The sequence below is a fragment of the Camelus ferus genome, chromosome 13 (assembly GCF_009834535.1).
Source record: "Camelus ferus isolate YT-003-E chromosome 13, BCGSAC_Cfer_1.0, whole genome shotgun sequence".
Lineage (NCBI taxonomy): Eukaryota > Metazoa > Chordata > Mammalia > Artiodactyla > Camelidae > Camelus > Camelus ferus.
Window position 1 is genome coordinate 15120574 of NC_045708.1, and position 22687 is coordinate 15143260.

The 22687-nt window shown below is 36.0% G+C and overlaps 1 protein-coding gene across 2 annotated transcripts in view; it reads left to right on the plus strand.

Moving 5' to 3' along the window:
* Nucleotides 1-19836, plus strand: part of CDC42 (cell division cycle 42) — a 44450-nt gene extending 24614 nt beyond the window's left edge. The window contains exons 2-6 of one of the 2 annotated variants that reach the window (XM_006188307.2): nucleotides 456-610; nucleotides 3083-3155; nucleotides 12845-12954; nucleotides 13079-13276; nucleotides 16829-17013. In XM_006188307.2, coding sequence (XP_006188369.1) covers nucleotides 506-610; nucleotides 3083-3155; nucleotides 12845-12954; nucleotides 13079-13276; nucleotides 16829-16918 — 576 coding nt within the window. In that variant the 5' untranslated portion in view covers nucleotides 456-505 and the 3' untranslated portion in view covers nucleotides 16919-17013. Of the gene's footprint in view, nucleotides 1-455; nucleotides 611-3082; nucleotides 3156-12844; nucleotides 12955-13078; nucleotides 13277-16828; nucleotides 17014-18317 lie in introns of those variants that run through there. The other variant, XM_006188306.3, reaches the window with a different exon arrangement.
* Nucleotides 19837-22687: the final 2851 nt, after the last annotated feature.

Genomic DNA, 22687 nt, shown 5'->3' on the forward strand with positions numbered 1-22687 from the left:
CGGAAGTGGTGGTGGTCTGCTGCTTACTGGTTATGGCCTGAGTAACTGTAGCTCTGTGGTTGGGTAAATGGACCATTCTTTGAAACAGTGGCCTTTGTAGTGCAGTCTAGTACATAAAAATATGTGTACACATGTGGGGGCACATTCAACTGAAGGAAGAGTTGCAGAAAATAACACTTGACACACTACATGGGATTCATTCTGAAATAGCTTCTTTTTCATTATACAAAGAAATATGCTGCTCCTTACATACACTACTTTTGATTTTTTTTAAAAAACACTTAAGTTGAAAACAACCAGGCATCAGAAACGTAGAAAATTGACTCTTATTTGCAAGTCATTATTTCTCTTTTTAGGTTCTTGCACTGAATGAGTGAGCCTGTTGCTAGTTGAAGGAAAAAAAGTACATATATAAGTACAAATAATTAAGAGGAATATCTTTAATCTTTTTGTAGGTCATCATCAAATTTGAAATATTTAAAGTGGATACAAAACTGTTTCAGCAATGCAGACAATTAAGTGCGTTGTTGTGGGTGACGGTGCCGTTGGTAAAACATGTCTCCTGATATCCTACACAACAAACAAATTTCCATCTGAGTATGTACCGACTGTAAGTATAAAGCTTTCATCTGTTAATGAAATGTATTATAAGTTGATATCCTTTTGAAAACTTTCTCTGTGTGTACTGAATTTTTTCTGTTGTCTGCCTTTGTTTCCTGTTTTTAAAGATCTTGACTTCTCATGGGTAAATTATATACACTTTAAAATTAAACAGCTGAAAAATCAGTGGAAAGTCAGAAGGGGTGACACAAGGGTTTGCAAGAAGTGCTTGGAGGCAAAACTCCAATAGACAAGATTCTAAAGAGTGGTGGTCTCAGTTTGGAGAAGTATGCCCTACATCTTGGAATGAGGTGACTTTTTTTTGATATCTTAGCCAATGATTAATCAGTGCTTGGAGGTCTTTTGGGATGCTTTTGGGGGTCTTTAACTTCAGGGAAAGTAGTTATATGCCTCTAGTTACTCTCTGTAGGGAGTAGAAGGAAGCTTATGTTGTTGTTCTAGCAGTAATGGAGCTCCATAGTGGTTTTCAGGGACAGAGAAGACCTGTTTTTGTTATGAGAACATCAACAGAAGCCTTTGGGGGTTCTCCCCTACAAATGCTTTTTATCACCCCCTTGAAAGAGTAGTGGGAGAATGGGAATAACAGAGATACTGAGGTGAGAGAGAGTTATTTAGAGTAACAGTCATTTGTGAAATAATGTGTTTGGGGATCTAGTGTTTATCCCAGGTTGGTTGACCAATGCAGTGGTATGATTATATTAAACATAGATGTTCAGTGGTGAGAGGGAAGCTAGGGTTGGCCTGACCTGACAACATCCACCTCTGTTAAGTGAGCTGTTTTAGGGGTTAGAAGCACCTATGTATGATTAATATGGGACTAGCATTGTTTGTAAGTAACAAGGAAGAAAATGTATGCATACTTTAGGTTAATCTTCAGAGATGAGAGCATCTTTAAGAGGGTAGCAGGTTAAAGGCTTGGTAATTAAGTTTAATTGTAATTGACAGTCTGTAATGTCCCAGGGCGGATAAGGTGATTGAAGTAGGCCCAGGCTGTAGGAAGAAAGATTAGGCTTCTTGGAGGGGAAGAATTTGAAGATAAAATTGAATACAAAGTCATATTTTTGAGTTGGCCCATTTGGTGAAAGAAGTTCTCAGGTTGAAAGGGACATTTAGGGGACTCACAGAAGTATACCAGTCTTGTAGATCTTGAGTGAGGGCAGCTATCAGAATGTGTCGGTGTCACCATTAAAATTATTTTCTTGTAAACATGATTTCTGAGTCTATTTTATGAGTTTGGTCTTTAGGTGTTCTATTTATAGTGGGCTTATGGGCGTTTTATATATGTTATTTGTATGTGGATCTTTGGGAGAGGGTTAGATATGACTTAAGAAAATAACCTGAATGGTTTGAGAGCTTAACCACATTCTTTACGTATCCTTGTTCTTATTATTAAGGACTGACTTTCATTTAACTATCACCTCCCCCAAGCCCTTGCTTCCATTCCATTCTTGTTTACATTTAAACAAGCTTCCAACAACCGGGTAAAACATGAACCAGAAAATTAGTGTTAGATATCTAAAAGGTTAAGCAGGGCTGATCTTAAAATGTACATCCTTCTTCTGGTTGGAAAGCATTGCTTTTAAATTGTAAATTAATTCAGAGGAATCCATGAATTAGTGTTGTATCTTTTTTTCATTTAGCACCATCACCTCCCATTTTCACAAGTAACTTATTACAACGAGTATTAGTATATACTGAGTTTCTGATAGGTTTTACAGTCTATTTACAAATAGTATACCCCCTTCACTATCCTTAAAAGAAATATATATGTGTGTGTGTATATATATATATACACACATTATATATATTCCCCCCATATACTATCCTTAAGTATACCCAGTTCAAAGAAGTTATCTTAGGTCATGTGGTTTATATCTCAAAACAGGAATTTTTTTCATGAAATCCCAACAAATAATCTGTCAGCCTTTTCTTGGATACTTTCCTTGAGTACCTTGAGGGAACCTTTATTTCTCTCTAGTGGGCATGTTTGCAACAAGCTGCTCTTGTCTTGAACCCTGAAAAGAAAAAGATTATTGTGGACCTAGGAGATTTTAATTCTAGATTAAAAGGAAGTGATCTATGAAGAAGTAATTTCTTGGAAGTCAGATCGAACACTCAAGCTAAGATAAACTTTAAGCTACTGTCTCAAAAGTTTTCAAACTTAAACAGGGTCATTTTGTATAGCCAGGGGACTTTGCTTCTCTGACACCTGTAACCCTTCTGTGGCTTTTTGTCCAGGCTGCTGGGGTAGAGCAGACTTTCCAGAATGCATCCCTCGTCACTTTTTCCAAGAACCTAATAGGTCATGCAAGGGCTTAGTTTGCAAGGTTGGTGATATGAGAAAGATGGACTAAGGGAGTATTGAGTCTTAGGAAGGAAACATTGTCTTAGCTTAAGAGTTGTCCTTTCCCATTTTGACCATCCCCCTGCACGCTAACAATGTCGTATTTTTGTGTTTCAGGTTTTTGACAACTATGCAGTCACAGTTATGATTGGTGGAGAGCCATATACTCTTGGACTTTTTGATACTGCAGGTGAAAACTTGATGTCTTTTATAATGTTTTGATCTGTAACTATAACACTTGCTGGTGTCTTTTTTGGGACATTTTGGGAAACTAGGATATTAGCAAACCACTTGCCTTTTGTTAATAGTTAGCAAGATTGAATATCTTGATGGTCAATGCTTGACCAAGAGACAGTCTCAAACCTGGAGTGGCAGATAGGCATCTGGAATACGCTGGGTAGATGGAGTGAAAGGAGATCAAGTAGACTGAGAGCAGAGTGTGTTGCCAAGCTGTACTATCACGCTGAAATTTGAAGACTTACTTAGTATGTGTGTCTGTATATTACATGTAGAAGTAGCTTCTTATATTACAGCTTGTTATTGTATACTACATTTGAAAATATTTTGAGGGCAAACCAATTATCTAGCTCACAGTATTGACATTTGTGGTTGACTTTTCAAATTTAAGGAACAAATTATTTTCTTCCTTAAGTATTCCCAATTCCTCACTGTTATTTCCTTCTTGTTTTAACAATGACTGCACATCTTAATTTCTGACTTCCCTCTCTATTGTTTCTGTTATTACCAGCTCAGTTAGCCAAAGAAAATTTTGGAAAGTTATCCTTTTAGTATATTGGAATTCTAACCTTTTCGCTTTTTGTGGATTATCCTCACTGTCTGCCAGCTGACATATTGCTCTTATGGAGCATATTACACTGCCCACTTTGAGGAACTGTCTAGATTTAATTGGGTGGGTGAAATCAAGAGACAGTAGTAAACAGGTTTAGAGTTCAGTGGCTTTCTAGCGGTATTTTAGGCTTTTATAATTTTTAGGAATTAAAAATTATTAAGTGTAATGATGTATTAGAGTAAACTTGGAAAACAGACAAAATAAAATAAGAACCTGCATTTCATGGTAGGTGAGGGATTTTTCTGTGTTTCTATGTACCCTTGGAGGCAGTCTATGCAGAGAGAAGACGATTTATGTCTACTTGGGGTTGAAAATTAATTTTAAATTTTATTTTCAAATTTCACCATTTATTTTTAATAAGACTATGTTTTTTTTTAACATTTTTTATTGAGTTATAGTCATTTTACAATGTTGTGTCAAATTCCATTGTAGAGCATAATTTTTCAGTTATACATGAACATACATATATTCATTGTCGCATTTTTTTCGCTACCATAAGATCTTGTATATAGTTCCTTGTGCTATACAGTATAATCTTGTTTATCTGTTCTACATTTTGAAATCCCAGTCTCTCCCTTCCCACCCGCTGCCCCCTTGGCAACCACAAGTTTGTATTCTATGTCTGTGAGTCTGTTTCTGTTATAAGCCTTTAAATTTTAATCAGTATTTAATTTTTTAGCTTTATTGAAGTATAATACATTCATTTCAAGTGTTCAGCTTGATTATTTTTGCTGACTGTATAGTTGACAATAGTCAAGATACATTACCCAAAAAAGTTCCCTTGTGCCCTTTACAGTCAGTCCCTTCCATTCGCCCGGCCTTAGGCAGCCACAGATGTGTTTTCTGTTGCTGTGCTTTTGCTTTTCTAGGGTTTCATATCAGTGGAACCATACAATCTGTAGCCTTTTTTTGTGTGTTTGACTTCTTTCACTTAGCGTAATGTTTTTGAGATTCATCTGTGTTGTATGTATCAATAGTTTTTATTGCCGAGTAGTACTCCATTCTGTGAGTACAACATAATTTGTTTACCCATTTACGAGTTGGTTGTTTGAGTTCCAGTTTTAAGCTGCTAAGGATAATGGTACTATGAACGTTTGTATACAAATCTTTGTGTGGTCATATTTTATTTATCTTCAGTAAATAGCTTGGGAGTGGGCAAGCCTTTACATTTAGTTGCACAACTTATTAAAGTTTTTATTAAAACAGTCACTTTTAACAAATCATTCTCAAGCTAGCTAAGGGGCCTTTGATTAATACTGGTTTATGTAACTTGGGTTGGTAAGACTTTAATCCCAGTCAGTTTCATTTACAACTGTTAATTTCTTCTAGCACTTTAGACTGCATTTATAAATTTAATGTGTTCAGTTTTTTCTTTTAAGCAATTCAATTTGCTTGACCTGACAAGTGAAACATTCCCAAGTTTTTACATATATAACTTGATAGCTTATGCTTTTCTGTGATTGTTTTATCTTAAACAGTATTATTTACAACTTTCATAAAATTCTTAACATTTTCAACAAAAAGACTGAAGATCAGTTATTCAATTAAACATAAATTGGAATCAGAAAACTAATTTATCATGTTCTTTAAACTTCAAAATGGTGATTGTTTTAAATATAGACACTAAGTATTAAGTAAGAATAGGTTATTCCTAAATGTAACTGAAAATTAACAATAATAATATTTGATTTATTTCATCTCTGTGAATCTCATTAGATTCTGAATATTTCTAAGGATTAAAAGACATTCACTAAGGAAACTTTTTTTTTTTTAAATATCCCAGGCAACTTTGGGGGTTTCCATCTCAACTGGTTGAGAGGTGGAAGAAGATAAGCCAGAGATCTTTTTTTTGACAGGCACTGGAGACCTGGGGCTGTAGGCATCCAGATTGAATCTCTTGTCCTTAACACACCTAACAGGAAACTCTGTATCTTTCTCCAAAAGCCTTAATCTCAGAATCCTGGTTCAAGTCATGCCATTAACTCAATTTTCCTTCTTCTAAAGCTTACATTCACACTGAGATAGCCTCTGACTTCCTTTAACCTGTTGACCATGTTTCGTTGCTTTTATCCTGTTAACAATGTTGCTTTGTTTTGAATTCTTTTTATACTGTTCCTCTCTTTGGCTACAACTCTTATAGATATATTTAAATAATATCATATAAGATCAGAGATAGGGCTCTTCTTCTGTCTCATAGCTTTATTTCTGCCTCTGTGGTCACAACATTAAATTCTTGCTAATGAATTTCCATAGTAACCTTGGTCGTTTTCTGCACATGTTTTTCTCTTGTAGATATAGTTCTAGATTTAGTTTTTTTCACTTAACATGTTTATCATAGGCTCTTTTCTATATTGAATACTTGTTATCCCACCACTAATTCCTTTTTATGTCAATTTTAAGTGTTATTTTTTGTTACAGAGATACAGTTTTACTTACTACAGGAGAAAAATCAAAATATAAATAAACAAAAGGAGAAAATGAAAAAGCCTTTATATTCAGAGATAATCATATCTTCGTGTATGTCCTAAACAGAGCCTTTCTTATACAGTCATTGTATTTATACATAGGGAAAAAAGGATATTATTCTCCTCCAACCCTCATGTACCCGCCTTTATCTCTTAAAAGAAAAACATGGTGATATCTCTTAATGTTGTACTGTGTGTCATAGTCTTCATGGTTACACAGTAGTCTGTTGTGTGGCAGATCACACCACAGTTTGTTTAACTTCTTTTGTTAACATATGTGATCCAGTTTCAGTTTTCTTTCATATTATGATCTTTCCCTGTAGAAACATCTTAATATTTTGACACACATACTTTTTTGTCACTTTTTATCTTGATTTAATTTCAGACTTGCAGAAAAGTTGCTAGTACAAAGAACTCCTTTCTGGATTTACCAGTTCTTAACCTTTTTTGACATTCTCCAGCTGTGTGTGTGTGTGTGTGTGTGTGTATTTTTTTTTTTTTTGGGACAGGGTAGATGTAATCAGGTTTTTTTTTGTATTGAAATGTAGTTGATTTACAATGTTAGTTTCAGGTGTACATCAAAGTGATTAAGTTATACGTATACATACATATATATGTATTTTCTTCTCAGATTCTTTTCCATTATATGTCATTACAAGAAATTGAATATAGTTCCCTGTAATATACAGTAGGTTCTTGTTGTTTATCTATTTTATATATAGCAATGTGTGTCTGTTAATCCCCAACCCCTAATTTATCCCTCCCCACCCTTTCTCTTTTGGTAACCATAGTTTGTTTTCTATGTCTGTGAGTCTGTTTTTGGTTTATAAATAGAATTTGTATCACTTTTTTTTTAGATTCCACATATAAGTTATATCATATGATATTTGTCTTTTTAAATTTTTATTATTTTTTAACGCAGGTACTGGCAATTGAACCCAGGACCTTGTGCTTGCTAAGCACGTACTCTACCACTGAGCTATATCCTCCCCTCTGCATATTGTTTTTATTTCTAACCCATTTGAGAGTAGGTTGCATACATCATGCCCTTTTATTTCTTAATGCTTTTGCATAGCTCTCTCTCGTGTTTTTTTTTTTTTTTTTCTTTTCTTTTTGTTAGTGGAGAGCTGGGGATTGAACCCAGGACCTTATGTGTACTAAGCATGTCCTCTACCACTGAGCTATACATCCCCCTTCCCCTTCAGTGTATATTTCTTAAGAGCAAGGATATTCTCTTATAGTGTATTTACCAAATTCAGGAACTTTAACATTATTTATATATAACATTTTAAACTTTAACCCCTAGTCAACTTTCTCATTTTGTCAGTTGTCCTAATACGGTTCCTTATAGGAATTTTTCTTACAGGTTCTAACCTAGAATCACACATTGCATGTAGTTGTCACTCTCTTTGGTTAGTATCCTTTAGTGTGGAACCTCAGCCTTTCATGCCACTGGCATTTTTTAAGGAAACAGGCCACTTATAGAATGTTTCTTGGTTTGAGTTTGTCCATTGCCTCATGAATAGCTTCAGGATATGCAGTTTGGTTAGAATGCCAAATTAGTAATATTGTGTCCACCTCAGGGTATCCTTTTGGTAAAAGTAATTTTGATCATTTGATTAAGTTGTTGTCCAGTTTTCCTACTGTATGTTTAGAATTTTTCCTTTTATAGCTAATAATTTGTGAGGAGATACTTTAAAACGGTGTAAGTATTCTATTGTCATTAAATAACACCCCCTCTAGATTTAATAACCACGGACAATTCTTGCCCAAATCAATTTTTCCTACAATGGTTGCAAAATGGGAATCCAGGTGGTAAATATGTTTATTACTACAGAGGTCTCGACAGAGAGAAGACAGCAGAACAGCTGTAAACACACAGTAACAGCACTTGTTCTGCACCACAGTGACTTGTCCTGAATATTGTTCATCTACTAGCGAAGAAAATAACATTAGTCTGGTTAATCTGGATAGTGAGTTTTTGTTGATACCTCCAATTCAGTTCAACTCCGGTAGTCTTCTTTGCCTTCTCCAATTCCATATTTTCATTTCCATTTCTTCTGTAGTTAGAATCTAGGTCCCCTTAAAGATCAGTATATTTACTCACTTTCAGTAGTACACATAAGATAATTTTGGAATTGCTATACCATCCCACTAGGAAAAACAAATATTTAGTAAGAGTTTAAAATTGGTTTGCAGTTCTTTTTTAACTTTGGTCTAATAGCATACAGAGTTCCTTGTTCAAAAGTTACTTGGATTTGTCATCACCCTCCTCCATCCTCCCATTCAATGTGGCTGTGTTAATTTGGAATATGGCTGGGTTCATATATGTTTGCAATTAAATTTGTTTTCCCCCATTCCTCATTTTATTTATATATATACTCTTAATTGTTAGGTTCGGTTTTCAGAAAAATCTTCATTTTTGAATTTTAATCATTGTAATCACAATCACGTCAGGCATTACCATGCTAACAGGCAAGAGGAAGGTTAGACTGGGATGCTAGGTAGACCAGTTATCTAGGTAGCTCACAAGTTACTTAGCTGTGTGGAGTTTAATGACCTTGCTATGTAAAATGTTTAAAATACTTTCCTCTCAGAGGTGCTGTGAAGATTCAATGATAGTCACTTTTAAAAAGTATGTATTTATGATTCATACACTTTACTAGCTATTAAAAAACCCAGCACAGTGACTGGGAATGTGTTTGGTGCACAACTAATATTATTCTCTTCCTTAGCAGATGAATAATGTTCAGAACAAGTGATAGTGGTACAGTTTGACCTGATATAGTGGATTCTGGTTTTTTGTTTCTTTGTTTTTTTAAAAAACTCCTTTCTTTCATTGAGGTTTTTTCTAGTATCTGCCAATCTTCTGCAGTTATTGATCAATTACATTATCAGGGATGACAGTGCTCTCCAGAGAGATATTTATAGCCACCTTGGTCTATAGTGCTGCTATAGAATCTTCCAGACGTGTTTGAACTTAAGATTTGAGTCTTCGGTAAATTCTGCATTAACATGCAATAGTCTAGATTCTTAAAGATGTTATACAGAAAATGGTAGGAATCTCAAGTTCCACAATGTCCCTGTTTGTTTTTGGATTTTTTTTCATGATATAAAAGGTATTATGAAGTTATTTAGGAGTAAGCTTCATAGCACAGATGAAGCAGGGATCACTGAGTGCCATTAAATTTTGAGTAATTGTAGAAAAAAATGTTTAAGTTGTAATCTGTAGTGGTAAATTCTGTGAAACATTTGTTTTCTTCCTGTGTTTATCATGTCTTATCAGAATTCTCTAGAAGTGTTGCTTTTTGGCAGTATTTTTATTTTTTGTACCATGAGATCATTTCAGATTTTTCATATTCACCAGAGTCTTCAGTCCAAACTGACCTTAGTTCCTCTTGAGTTTGAATTTTAAATATGAGATTGTGAGCAAGGGAAAAAACCAGCAACCATGAGATGTGTTCTTGCTTTTTGACAAGTGTTAGAAGTTAAGTGGTGAGCTGGTACACTGATAGAGAAGATGCAATTTAAGACTTGTAGTCAAAACCTGTCTTACACAAGTAGAGTGAAATTTTCTTGATCATGTTGTGTACTGTAAAGGATGCTAAATGCTAGTGCTGCCTCTGCTTTGAGTGAATAATGGCTATTTGTGACATACTTAGAGGATACATTTTAGCTGGATAAATTAAGTTTGGATATTGAAGAATCTTGCACATCTGAGGGGTTATAATCATCCTGTTTCCTTAAATGTAGCACTTGTAGCAGATGTAGATATAAGGTAGCCTACTTTTTGTTTAAAGAACAATTTTCTAATTTTTTTTTTCTCCTTGGGAAAGGAAAAGAAAGATTTTATAGCTTTGAGGGCTTGTTCATTGCAAGTAAATGGGCAGACCAATACTGCTTTGAATCTGGTTTTAAAAAAGAATGACTATATTTTGTTTTCTGTCACCAATCCATCTGAATAGAAGGTAGGTTGCATGTAAAACATTAGATATTCATTTAGATGCCCCTAGTGGTGCTCAAGAATACAGACTTGGATCTGTTTTTGATGCGGGGGCTGAATCACTAAAAAATGGAGCTTTTTCTAGTCTATGCCAGGCTTAATTTTTGTGAAATATATTCCATTTGAATAGGGACTGGGGCTAAGAAAAGATATGTGAACATCCATACTTTTTACATGGCTTGGTTAACTGTTTCGTCTTATTTTAAAAATTTTTTGTCTTATTGGGGCTTTGGTTGTGATGCCTCAAAGCTTCAACTGTTATTAGAGCTCAGGCAGTTTAGATTGAGAGAATTGTTAAGGAGTTTTGCTGATTTCGTTTTCCTGTAGTCCATTCTATCCTTTTTAATCCATTCTGTGTCTATAATTGTACATTATAATTTAAGAAGTCAGAGTTATACATCTTAGTGCATACCTTTAAATCCTTTGATTCTAACCCTAGCATATCGCTATCGTAAATTTTGGTAAACGCTGGAGGTAATGATGGTGATTTTATTGTTTTGTAACCTCCTTTATTTTTTGTTTGCCTTTTTTTTTTTTTTTTAAGTTTGCAGGGGGAAGGAGGTAATTAATTAGGTTTCCTTTTTTTAGAGGAGGTACTGGGGATTGAACCCAGGACCTCATGCATGCTAAGCATGCACTCTACCACTGTGAGCTATACCCTCTCCCATGTAGCATCCTTTATTTTGACTTCTCCTTTAACCTTCACTTTCTGTAGAGTATTATCCTGACAATGCCTTTATTGTCTACTTATGATGTATTATTTAAATGGCAATAATAGTAACATCTTTATCATATTTTGATAGCTACCCTAAATTCTTATATTCTCTCTCAAGCCTGGCAAAAAAAAAATTCACCAGCATACAAAATATTTAACTTTCCTTTTAAAATTTTTTTTATTGAGGTAAAATATATATAATAAAATTTACCATTTTAACCATGTTTAAGTATACAGTTCCGTGTCATTAAGTACTTAACTGTTCTTTTAATATAAAGGATTTTTGTAGCTCAGTTTAAAAAAAAATCGATTATTGTATTTAATTATTTTTTATTTTGACAGGATGGTGGGGGAGGTAATTAGGTTTATTTATTTTTGGAGGAGGTACTGGGGATTGAACCCAGGACTTGAGCTATACCCTTGAGCTATACCCTTCCCCCGTAGCTCAGTTTTGAAATTGGAATGTTAAATCCTTCATCTGTGACTCCTCCCTTCCCTTCACAGTTTTGGAAATGTTTGAATATTTTTAAACACTTTTTATCTGGAAATAATTTCAAGCCTACAGAACAGTTTCAAAAATAGTACCAGGAGCCCACATGTATCCTTTAACCAGATTTACCGAATTGTTAACATTTTACCCTATTTGCTTTATTTTTCTCTTTCAACATATATGAACATATTTCCCCCCTCCCCTCCGAACTATTTGAGAGTGAGTTGCTATTTAGCCTTGAATAAATATGTATTTCCTAAGAAAAGAGACGCTTGTATAATGTGGTAGTCAACTTCAGGAAATTTAGCATTGATACCATACTCTAATCTAACATCTATATTCCAGTTTTTTCCATTGATCCAAGTCCATTTTTTTCTCTGCTTTTAGTACAGGACTATGCATTGCATTTAATTGTCATGTCTCTTTAGTCTCTTGTAATTTGGATCAGTTCTTCAACCACTTTGTTTTGGTGGGGGAAGGGGGTGTCTTTCATGACATTTTAATAAAATATAAGCCCAGGAATCCTCTTTTCCTCCTCCCCTTATAAAAATGTTCCTCATTTTGGATTTTTGTCTGTTTCTTCGATTAGATACAAGCTATGCTAGCTTGGTTGGAATACTGCCTTAGTGATGTCTTTTCTCAGGGTGTAAATCTACTAGAGGTACATGGTACTCCTCTGCCACTCATTGATGATGGATGGTAACCCTGATCGCTGAGTCAAGGTGATGTCGTTTCTTCACAGTGTAGTTATGTTCTTTCCCTTGCAGTTTATAAGTAATTGTTAAGACCATACAAATAGTCTGTTTTTCATTAAAGTTTCCCCTATATTGATTTAGCACCCATTGATTCTTGTTGAATTATTTTTTTCTATGCATTTTCAGTTTCAGGTACTGGTCTTAACATGTACACATTAACTAAACATGTGAACTTGCTTTGGTAGTCATGATGGGCATTGGATTTTATCAGCTGGGTTTTACTGAGATTTGTTTCCTTAGATGGTTTCACTGTGATTTTTTTCTTAATCAGATCTGAGAAGAATTGATTTTTAGTCATTTCTGTAGCAACAGTTTATTGTTTTTGTTACATTATTCTTGGGTTGCTAATTGGATGCAAAGATTGAAAACTACAAACTAGTAATAAAACAAATAATTACTAATTATTCATTGCTGTTCTAAGGGTCTGAAATATTTTAGCTGAGTGAGAATGTTGTTCAAATTTTTCTGTTACAAAACCATACATTTTATTAGTTGCTTTCTCATTAATGATGCATGCTTAATCTGCTGACTGACTTGTGATTTTAATGCTTTGAGGGCACCAAGATTCAGTTGCTAATTTCTCCAATATTTTCCCCCTTAGGGCAGGAGGATTATGACAGATTACGACCGCTGAGTTATCCACAAACAGATGTATTTCTAGTCTGTTTTTCAGTGGTCTCTCCATCCTCGTTTGAAAATGTGAAAGAAAAGGTGAGTTGATAATATATTCTTGCCCTGAAAAAAAGGTTGTCATTGAACTTCTGTTGGACTTGTAAATAGCTTTGGAGGCTTGTGGATTAATGCAGGCGTATTTTTTAAAATCTCTCTTCTCTAGTGGGTGCCTGAGATAACTCACCACTGTCCAAAGACTCCTTTCTTGCTTGTTGGGACCCAAATTGATCTCAGAGATGACCCCTCTACTATTGAGAAACTTGCCAAGAATAAACAGAAGCCTATCACTCCAGAGACTGCTGAAAAGCTGGCCCGTGACCTGAAGGCTGTCAAGTATGTGGAGTGTTCTGCACTCACACAGGTGAGGACTGTGTGGAGCCCAGTATATATTTACAGTTGAATAATTTCTTAGAGCATATGATTCAGGGGTTATTTCTGACAGTGGTCTGCAGTGCTCAAGAAAGCTGCCCAGGAAGACACTGACCAGCTTCATACTGTATATCCTTCTAGAGGTCTCTGTGTTTATAGAGAAAATTACTCGTCTCTGAGTAAAGCTCTTATGTTCGTGAGCTCCCATGTTGTACTAAATCATTTGTAGTGGTCAAGGACTGTGTTAAAAAAAAAAATACAGGAAAGGTCCAGATTAGCACAAATTTATGAGAGTATATGAATGATTCCCCTCCCTACCTGCTGACTTAAATTTTCATCTAAATATATCTGATCTTTTATTATCAATACTGACAACTGATGCTATACTATTTCTGGGGTAATTCAACTGGGATAGGAAATTAGTCATAATAATTGAGGCTTTCATATCAGAGAAAGCTGCCTTGGCCATTTCTCAAGTGTGCCTTTATATAGTGCCTCTATTTTTATGTTTTTGGAGGCATTCCTTCCTCATGTGGTTCTCTTCTGTTTCTTCCTGAGTGACTTAATTGGAACTCTTTTCTCAGTTTTTGGGTTTTAAAAAAAAATTTTTTTTAATGGAGGGAAGTAATTAGGTTTATTTATTCATTTTTAATAGAGATACGGGGAACTGAACCCAGGACCTCATTTCTCATAATTTGATGGCAGACTTCAGATTCCGAGGACAGGGAGCAGTGTTAAGAGTATTTGGAGTGAGAGTTGTAACTGACCTATGTGGTTTCATCCTCTCTTCCTGCTTGGTATCATCGACCAGTTTTCCCCTCTGAGTACTGTTCTGGGGGCAAAAGAAGGGATTATGGAAGTGATTAGTATAGGACTCTTTTATTCTGCTGGTATTGGTGCTTTGATGTTTGAACAGTGAGCAAACATGCCTACTTAAAATAAGGCAGGGCTGAAGGGTAGAGATTTCTTATAATTACATCAGATCCACTTATATTTCTGCTGCTAATTTTTCAGGTAATTTTTTTAAGTTAAAAAAACACTATTGGATTCTTGATAATATGTATGCTAAGGTAAATGGTGTATATAGTTACATATTATAAATGTACTAGGTATTTAGTATGTAAGACCTAGACATAATTTAATAATCTCCAGTTTAGCCCTGGGTTGGATATGTAAAGATAACGTTTCTGTTCATAGCTGGATATTTCACAGGATAACTTCAAGGCCTAATTTTATTCTCTCAAATGCAGTTTTCCTTGGCAGTTTAGTTCTGTTGTGAAAGCAGACATTTAAAAGTTGAGATGATTTTACATCTTCTCACACATGGCACTGACTGAGATTTTTAAAAATACCTGATGCTTCTATGTTTTGATACCATCCCAGAACAGAGTGTGTGTATGTGTGGATTGAGAAGGATCTTGTGGAACATTTGTGTCTGATAACTGTTGCATTTTCTCATTCTCTAAATGTGGGTTGCTTTTGGGCGAAATGGAGGCGAGTAGGCCACGGGGACCTAATTTTTGATCACTAATGAAGCTCATTTTAGAAACTTGGATGCTTCCATATAAGATTTTTTACAGTATGGATGGTTTTATATAGTGAGTCACTTTGCAGAGAATAGGAATTTGAAAAGGTCTTAGTGACTACATTTTTTTTTTTAACATTTTTTATTGATTTATAATCATTTTACAATGTGTCAAATTCCAGTGTTCACAATTTTTCAGTTATTCATGGACATATACACACTCATTGTCACATTTTTTTCTCTGTGAGTTATCATAACATTTTGCGTATATTTCCCTGTGCTATGCAGTGTAGTCTATTCTACAATTTTGAAATCCCAGTCTATCCCTTCCCACCCTCCACCCCCCTGGTAACCACAAGTCTGTATTCTCTGTCTGTGAGTCTATTTCTGTGACTACATTTTTTTTTAAAACCAGCTTTTGAAGTTTGGAGAAATCACACGAGGAGAGGATAGAACATAGGGTCTCTCGTACCATATTGGGAGCTAGAGCTTTTTAGGACTCCAGATTCTGTTCGTTGGTTCCTCTAAAACTGAACTCTGTATAATCAGATACTGTGATTAAAGCAAAGATTAGTTTAGTCTTGTAGGGGATTAGTTTATCTTTGTCAATAAATAAGCAAGAAAGGATTTGCTTCTTATTAAGGGATGCCCTAGTTTCTAATTGTCATTCTGCACTTTTTCCCTTACACAATTTATTTTCCTTTCTACCTTCCCTCTTTCCACCTTCCCTCTCTCCTTTTATGTTCAATGACCAGAGTTTGTTCCTAGGTGTGTAGAAAGAATTTCAGAGGAACTTTAACTTTCGTTTAGCATTCTACTTTGTAAAGGACACAGAAAGAAGAAAACTTTAACCACTTTGCTTCTTAATTTAAAGTGTTTATTGTTATTTCTCATTTATTTTGTACCTAATGGAATGTGTGGGTGCCAGTCCTCTAAGGTATTATAATGGGGGAGGCTGATAGGGTGGGGACACCTGGGGTAGCCTGGGGCTGGCACTTGTTGCCGAAGCTGTGTTCTGGGACTTGGGGGAAAATCTTTACTTGGGATCCAACTGACCTGAAGAATGTGTGAAACTTCTTTGGGTGGTAAACCTGTGGCTTCAGATTTAGATGAGTTTAGGTGAGTCTGTAGACCTGGTACCAGTACTACTGAGTCACACTGTCACGCTGGAGTTCTGGCTGAGGTGTAAGTGTATTTCTGCATCTTAATCCCTGTAGATCTGAAAATATTCTTTGTTTTCACTCCATGCTTTATGCTCTGATATCCATGCGAACATCTAAAAGCATTGGACTGCTTGCTAAAACTCATTCTCGGACCCCATTCTTTGTTTTCCTATTGGGTGGTGGTTACTTGCTCTAACATTACTGAATAACTGAAGTGTATGCTGTTTCTAGAGTCTGTTCTTTGAACTTTTTCCAGGACAATTAACACTTTTTCTAAATGTCTGAACCTTTTGTTCTGGGAAACTTTTTTACTCTGAAATCCTGATTAATCCTATCCAGATATGTCATTGAATCTAGAAACATGTAGCATGCCTGTTAGTCTGCCATTTGTGTCCTTCAGTTATTCAGGGGGTGAATTCACAGAAGCCTGACATTGCAATAGATTTTGTTCCAAAATGTGTGCGCCTTTCTTATCATTAGAAATAATAGGGAATTCTACAAGGCCTAATTTTTCAGTGCATGTATTTTGTGTTTACATATCCATTTTTCTTTCCTGGCATTTTCATTAAAATGTTGTGATATTAGATTTCAAGGTGGGATTGTTATAGAAGTCAACATGTAACATTTTCATAAAAATTGATTTATGGCTCAGTTAACCTTTTTTGAGGTAAGAAGTTGGTTCATTTATCTACTTTACTGATAATGGGCTTAAGAGCTAGCTTTCTAGCAGTTATTTTTCTTGAGGCACATTGCTTCTGTGAATTCAGCCCATTTAATCCAGACTGCTGTTGTATCTGCTAGTCTTTCTAATCCTCTAACCTGGCTGCTATTCTCTCTCCTCCCCTCTGTCTTGTAGAGAGGTCTGAAGAATGTGTTTGATGAGGCTATCCTAGCTGCCCTCGAGCCTCCGGAAACTCAACCCAAAAGGAAGTGCTGTATATTCTAAACTGTTTTCTCCTTCCCCTCTTTGCTGCTGCTTCTTGTCCCACTACTGTAGAAAGATCGTTTAAATACAAAGGAATAAAACCATCCTGTTTGAAAGCCTCTGCGTCTTTTTACTCACCACCTTAGAGCAACCTCTGTATTAGTTTTTGATCAAGAATGCAATATCTTATAGAATATTTTTTGTGATCAGTAGTCAAGTTGGACTTATTTAACTTTCTGCTGCTTGAGTTGCCTGATGCTCAGAGCTTTTTGGTTTGGATTACTATTGCAAAAGGGAACTTGGTCTGGCATTAAGAATGTCCTCTTGGAGAAAATAAGAAGAGTCTTAAAACACTTCTAGATCCCAGTTCTAGATGGAGAAAATAACATAAACATCATTTTACTCTTATGATCAATTGTTAATTGTAATTGCATGACAAAATTTATGGAAAAAGGGTGACCTGCTAGTAGAGTGTAATGGGGAAGGGAGGATTCTTTTCTGGTTTTCCTTTGTGCAGTGAAACTTTGTGTTGCTGTTGCTTTGGCTGTCTGTGCTGTAGTGGAGTATTTGTCAGTCTGGGGGTGGGAAAGATACTGTACCTGCTACTGCTTTATGAGATCATTTGTTACATTATCTTTTAAGAATAGCATCCATTTTACCAGTTGACTTAAGGTTTGTTAACGTTGAGATGTAAAGCTACCATCTTTATATTTTCCTGCTTCTAATTTTATTGTTGTGAGGGAAACATACAATTGTGGTTACCTTCAAATTTTGAAATTAAAAATATACATTTGTTTGTATAAATGCCTGATGAAGCTTTATTCCTGTTTCACTGACTGGCTGTAGTTTTTCATATGTATCAGGTACCCACATTTTTGCTTCCTTAAATCCCCTTGGTTCTCATTGGTGGGATAAAGGGAGTTCAGAATGAATGTCTTTGCAGCCACTGTAATCGCTCTCTCCATCTTTGCCTGCGCCTTCCATGTAATAAGGATGCCACCGCCCGGTGCCCGACCTCTCAGTCCTGTTCCATATCCGGCTGTTTCATTTGAATGCAGAGCTGCTTACTTGTTTTTATGTAAAATGTTTCAGCAGCACATTACAAAACTCATACTGAATGAGCAAGTGACACATGTGCTTGTTTGCTTCTTGTGACATACATTGGTCTGCAAAAAGCTTTCTCAAAGGACCACTGTCTCGCTCATGAATATCTGCTCCTCCGCTCCTGAATTGCTGGGTCCTTCCAGCGCCCTGCCTGGATGAAACTTGGTGAATTGAAATGATTATGTTGAGACTCAGAGTTGTCTTTAATGTTTCGTTCTTTGCCAACTCCTGGGAGTTTGAATGTTTTAAATTTGATCTTCAACTTTATTATACTGAATATCAGACTGGCCGTTTTTTTCTTTCTACCCCTTTTCAGAAAGGCCTAAAGAATGTATTTGACGAAGCAATATTGGCTGCCCTGGAACCTCCGGAACCGAAGAAGAGCCGCAGGTGTGTGCTGCTATGAACGTCTCTCCAGAGCCCTTTCTGCACAGCTGGTGTCGGCATCATACTAAAAGCAATGTTTAAATCAAACTAAAGATTAAAAATTAAAATTCGTTTTTGCAATAATGACAAATGCCCTGCACCACCCACATGCACTCGTGTGAGACAAGGCACATAGGTATGGCCCCCTTCCCCCTCTGAATACTAGTTAATTTTGAGTAATTGTGTATTGTCAGAAAAGTGATCAGTACTAGTTTTTGTTTTGTCGTTTCAAAAAAAATTATTATTTTTTGTTTAAAAGCAAGGCATGCTTGTAATGACTCTGTAACAGACTAATTTGGGTTGTTGAAGCTGTTCCCAGGTTCCACTCTGGAGAGTAATCTGGGATATCTTAAGTTTTTTTGTTTTTTGTTTTTTTTCCTTTTTGGGCAGGGGAGTGTGTGTGGGGTTTGTTTTTATTAAGTCATGGTTTTTTAATTCATTAACCATTGGACAGCCCTTAAGGGGAGGAGGACGGATTGATTCCACATTCCACTTCCTAGATCTAGTTTAGAAAACATGTTCCCCACCTGGTGCTCTTAGGAAGGAGTATAGTAAACGCCTCATTTAATAATATACTCCTTTTTGAAAGTTGCCTTTTCTCTCCACCCTTGAGTAGGTCCAGTATTTGATGAAACTCGTGAAAGTGGGTGGAACCTGTCTTGCCCCTCCTCTTTTCTAGGATGCACTATATATGTGACTGTGACTTTCAAGGAAATTTGTTTGCCATTTGCTCATTTTTTTTTTTTTTTGAAGTTAATTTCTAACTTCTTTCACTGATAAATGAAGAAAAGTATTGCACCTTTTGAAATACACCAAATGGATTGAGTACGTAATTAAAAAACATTTTTTTCCCTGTCAGTCATTGTCTTAATATGCTTAGCATAGATGTGCAGCTTAATAGTGTATGATATGGTGTTCCTAGAACACAGCTGAAGACCTGGTATATAGAGGAAATCCAAGGGGTGGTGCTAGAAGACAGATGTCTGGGATGATTCACATCCTCTTTCAAGTTACGAGGATGGAGACCTGCTTCATTAAGAAGCTGAGGGTGGGGTGGGGGTGGGGAGAACATTTAACAACTTGGGGACCAGTCAGGGGAATCCCCTTACTTCTGTGTTGCATATGAGGAACCCTAGAGCAGCCAGTTGAGGCTCTCTAGTTTAATAAAAATCCTGGGGAGAGTCTTATGAAGACTCTTCGTAAGTGTTAATAGGGATTTTACCAGCTTATTTTGGTTGCAGTTTCCAATTTTTAAAAATATTAGGTAATCTTCTCTACCCTCCCCAAATCCTAATTCTTGTAGATTTCATTAGTGTTGAACCAATGCTTTCTCATGTCTCAAGTCTTTGTATATGCCTTCTTTTCAGATGTATTAAACAAAAAACAAACAAAAAACCCTTCACAAGCCAGCCTGGGGGTTGTTATTTTCCCTCCGCCTTTTACTTTTGAGATGTTTAGGGTTGGGAACTTGACTCTTAATTAGCATCAATTTCTAACAAATTTCAGGATAGATTTAAAGCATAAAGGTTTAATGTACTTTATTTCTTTTCTGGAATTCATTTTGAGGTTTTTTTTGCCCCTCCTCATATTCAGGTTTGTGCCTTCTCCCCTCAGTTTGGCAGGTAGCCTGCAAGCTCCTTCTCTTTAGTACCAAGTGGGTTCCTAACAGTTCTTACTGAAGAAATGTTCTGGAAGGTGACTGCTCACATGGTTGGAAGGAAATGGCAGCATACCTCCAATCCATTGATTAGTTGGAAAACAGCTAGTTTTTTCCCAAGTTTTCTGAATCAGTGGTTTTCAGACTTTGTTGCTTAGTAGATTTCAGCTTAAGCAATGATGTATTTAAAAGCTTTCCAGATATTTCCAAAATGCAGCCAAGTTTGAGAACCACTGCTCCTAGGTTAACCTCAAACTGCTTCTATTAGATTTCAGATTCTGTGCTGTGAATTTGAATATGGGACGTATTTTCTTTAGGTGACAAGAATGATTCATTTACCTTAAGGGCACTAAAATAATTTGAGAATCTTAGAAACTAAGAACAGGTAATCCAGTTAATAAGATTGATGACAGTGTAGCCTCTTTTTGGTAGTTCTCTGCATGGAGCTATGTTTGGCGTGATTCCACATTGTATTGGAACTGAGCTGGGCTGGTTGGGAAGGGGTTAGGAAGAGGCAAATTTAAGCTATACTCTTTTAACCAGTTATCTTACTTAATTCTTATTGACCATGCTAGGGAGAGAACCTGGATCATGCTGTGAGCAAGGACTGTGTATCCTTAGTTCTTACTACAGTGGCATATAGGTCCGTCCTGATTAGTGCTGTATTCCTGGCCTAGAGCAGTATTTGACACAATAAGCAGTGGCTCTAAAAATAGTAATTGGATGGGAACTTGGTTTCAAGAATGAATAAATGAAATAAAGGTCACATGATTGTGTCAGTGAATTCTCCATATATCAGAAGAACAATGGTGACAAGAGGACTGATTGAAGCTAACGTTTTTTAATTAAATATTTCCAATTTGACCTCCACATATTAGAAGAACGTGGGTGGCAGATGGATGAAGCTAACATTGTTTTCTGTTTAAACATTGTTTTCTATTTGAGTTAACAAACTTGTCTGTCATCCTTGGCTCAGTGAGTGATACTGCGCAGGGAGTGCGATCTAGAGGCTGGAAAGGGTTATTAAAACAGTCCTTAGCAGACTTAGCTTGTGGCAAAATTTATAATCTTTAGACTGATACAACACTAATCACTATTTTTCTAAAATACCAGTGTTTTACTGAAGGTCTTGGAAATAGTTTCCGTAGTTTGTTAAAGTTGGCGTACTTTGAGCTGGATTTTGTGGCAGTACGGGGAGTATATTCTAAGGGGAAGGAAGGGTTGTAGAATCTAAGGAATGTCTATAATATTTCCTTTACTATAAGATATATTTTTCCTTACATTTTCATATTATAATAAGAATACCTCCTAAAATTCGTATATTGCTTTTTTCCCTGAAAAGTGGTCGTTAAATCGATGGTGTTTTATAATTGTTATCTTTATAATGTTTTCATAGAATAGATAAAGTATTTATTTTTCTTCATTGTTAGGTTTGGACTATTTCTTTTTTTCCTCCCATTTTGATGTTATTAGTGATTATGTGGGTGCTGAGTGCTAGGAAACTGGTGTACAAGGACCCTGCTTAATCCCTGCTTGGGTACAGCTAGCACATTGGAAATGTTGTGTATAACAGTGTGGGGAAGGGACAGCATTTCACCAAGAAGTAGCATCTCCATTGTCTTTCAGAACGGGCTTAGCTCTTTCATAGTTAGGGTATCTGAATGATACTATAAAGAAATTAGCTTTAAATCACATTCCTAATTTAGCTGTCCTTGTTTTCTGTAAGCCTTGTTCCAGGTTCCCCCAACTTCAGAGCATGGTGATTTAACTACATAAATCAACATATCTCACCTTAATATTTTCTTTCCAGGGCTGTTATAATACTAAAAGTATGTTTATGTATTACTTTGAGTTTTTCTAAAAAGCTCCTCCTTTTTAAAAAAAGCTATTTTATTAGCTATTGCTACAATAATGTTGCATTGCAAACCACCCTAACACTCAGTGGCTTACTCCAACAAGCATTTATCTTGCTCACTGTGGGTCAATTGGGTGTTGCCTCCAGGCTTCAGATTGGGCTCAGGTTGGCTTAATTTTTCTCATTTTGGAGCCTGGCTCCAGAGAGCAGTGCCTTTCTGAGAGGACTTCCTGTGGTGAGTCTGGTGAGTCAAACAAAGGGAATACAAAGTCAAGCACATTTAACATTTCTCCCGTTCCATTGCCCGGAGGATTCTGCACAGCCAAGGCCAAAGTCTACCTGCCCCTCATATATTCATTCATTCATATTTAGTAAATTCAAAAAAAATTTTTTAAGCACTTAATAAGGCTCTGAGGATACAGCAGAGAATAAAATAGATGTGAGTTCCTGACTTCTGGTTGGAATTTTCTTTCCTTTACAGTTTTGGTAGCTGCTGCTTCTTGAATAACCGTGTGGTCTCATCCGATTTAGATTGGCTCTCAAGAGAGTAAAATCTTATCTGTACGTGCATGTTCATGACACACATTCATTTGTCAGAGCTTGGGAAACATTGGAGAAAGACAGCCCTAACTTGGTGTGCAGCTTCTCTCTCCTGGCCTTTATATATAAAATAATTATGTACTTAGTTATTATCAAAGTTTCAAATGCAAGTCTCTGTAGGTATGTGGTAAGACCTGAGGGTCAGTCT